Source organism: Phocoena sinus, chromosome 5 (assembly GCF_008692025.1).
Source record: "Phocoena sinus isolate mPhoSin1 chromosome 5, mPhoSin1.pri, whole genome shotgun sequence".
In the NCBI taxonomy this organism is placed as follows: Eukaryota; Metazoa; Chordata; class Mammalia; order Artiodactyla; family Phocoenidae; genus Phocoena; species Phocoena sinus.
Window position 1 is genome coordinate 120659329 of NC_045767.1, and position 1412 is coordinate 120660740.

At 43.3% G+C, this 1412-nt stretch overlaps 1 protein-coding gene across 1 annotated transcript; it reads right to left on the minus strand.

Moving 5' to 3' along the window:
• Positions 1-575: 575 nt before the first annotated feature.
• Positions 576-1094, minus strand: LOC116754005 (eukaryotic translation initiation factor 4E transporter-like). The gene has a single exon (XM_032632011.1). It carries the CDS (start codon positions 1092-1094, stop codon positions 576-578), a length of 519 nt encoding a protein of 172 aa, XP_032487902.1.
• Between the last annotated feature and the right edge of the window lie 318 nt (positions 1095-1412).

The following is a 1412-nucleotide window of genomic DNA, read 5'->3' on the forward strand; positions in this document are numbered from 1 at the left end:
TATTGGGGTATGTTGTCAAGCTGACCAATGCTTTAGGCAACTTTTTTGTTTTTCATTCACACACTTAGCATATGCAACTTTAATCAACGAAAAGAAAAAGTCCCAAATGTACAAGTGAAAAACAATCAAAACTGTTGACACAGGCTTAACTCATATCAGCTACATTTTTCTACAGCTGTGTAAGTTCAGAAAAGCTATCCTATATGTATGTACAAAAGTTGTTTATACACAGGTCTGTACATAAGGGTCTATACATTTACTTCCTCAGAACTCTTAAGGTGCCACCTCTTGGTGAAGACACCAACACTTCATTCATATGTGTTACAAGAAAAGACTTCCCTGTATTCAGGACTGACAACACTGCATCCTGTATTCAGACCATGTAGGCTCCACTCAATTGGTTAATAAGTTCTTTCTATCATAATGCAGACAACACCAGGTGCCTGGGTGCCCTTAAACAGCTTCACACAGAGTGCTACAAAGTAAAAGCCCACAAACCAACATGAGATGAGGAAGCAGCGTCCTGCCCAGGGTGCCACCATAAGGTCCAGGCTTAGGCAAGCCTGCTGCCCTGCTCACTGTCGGTACTCCAGTTCATCTACACTGACGACTTTGGCGGGCATGGAGGGCAGGGGCTGCTGTAGCACATCTGAGCCACACCGTTTGGCAAGGCCCACGGCGGAACTGTTCCACTGGCTGGGGCGGTGCTCTAGCTGGGAGTGCACCTGAGGCAGGCCTGACCGGCTGGGCACATTCTGAGTCATCGTCTGAATGCTGACAGCAGCTGCCTGGGAACCAAAGCCTGGAGGAAGTGAGCACTGTAGCTGCTGTTGCCTCACTGCCAGATACAGAGGTGTCCCAGGATGAGGGTTTAGGAGAGGGTGACTAGTGGCAGGTAAAGGGTAAAAGGGTTGACCCAGGATTGGGACAGATATTCCCTGTAAATGAGTCAGGTCCATCCCAGGAGGAAGCACACCAGCTTGAAGCAAACTTGAAAGATGCTGTGGATGTACTCCCTGGGCCAGCATCCTCAAACTTCTCAGTGTGTAGGAGTGCTTCAGAATTTTCTGTCCTATGGTTTGAATTGGGGGCATTTATTCACCACCTCTTCTACCACATTAGTCAATAGTTACTCCATAAAATACATATTTTTAGATTTTACTACTTTACTGAGAGAGAATGTATATACATTATCCTGCACAGATTTTAAATATATAATTTGATATATATATAAGTCAGTGGTTGCCTGGTGATAACAAGTAGATATAGATAGATAGATAGATAGACAGATGGATATCAAATTATATACTTGACATCTGTGCAGGATAATGTATGTATGTGTGTGTGTGTATATATATATATATATATATATATATATACACACACACATACATACTCATGAAGTTTCACCC

Coding starts and splice junctions, on each gene's coding strand:
- LOC116754005 (XM_032632011.1), bottom strand. CDS start 1,094: ATGCCCCCAATTCAAACCATAGGACAGAAAATTCTGAAGCACTCCTAC.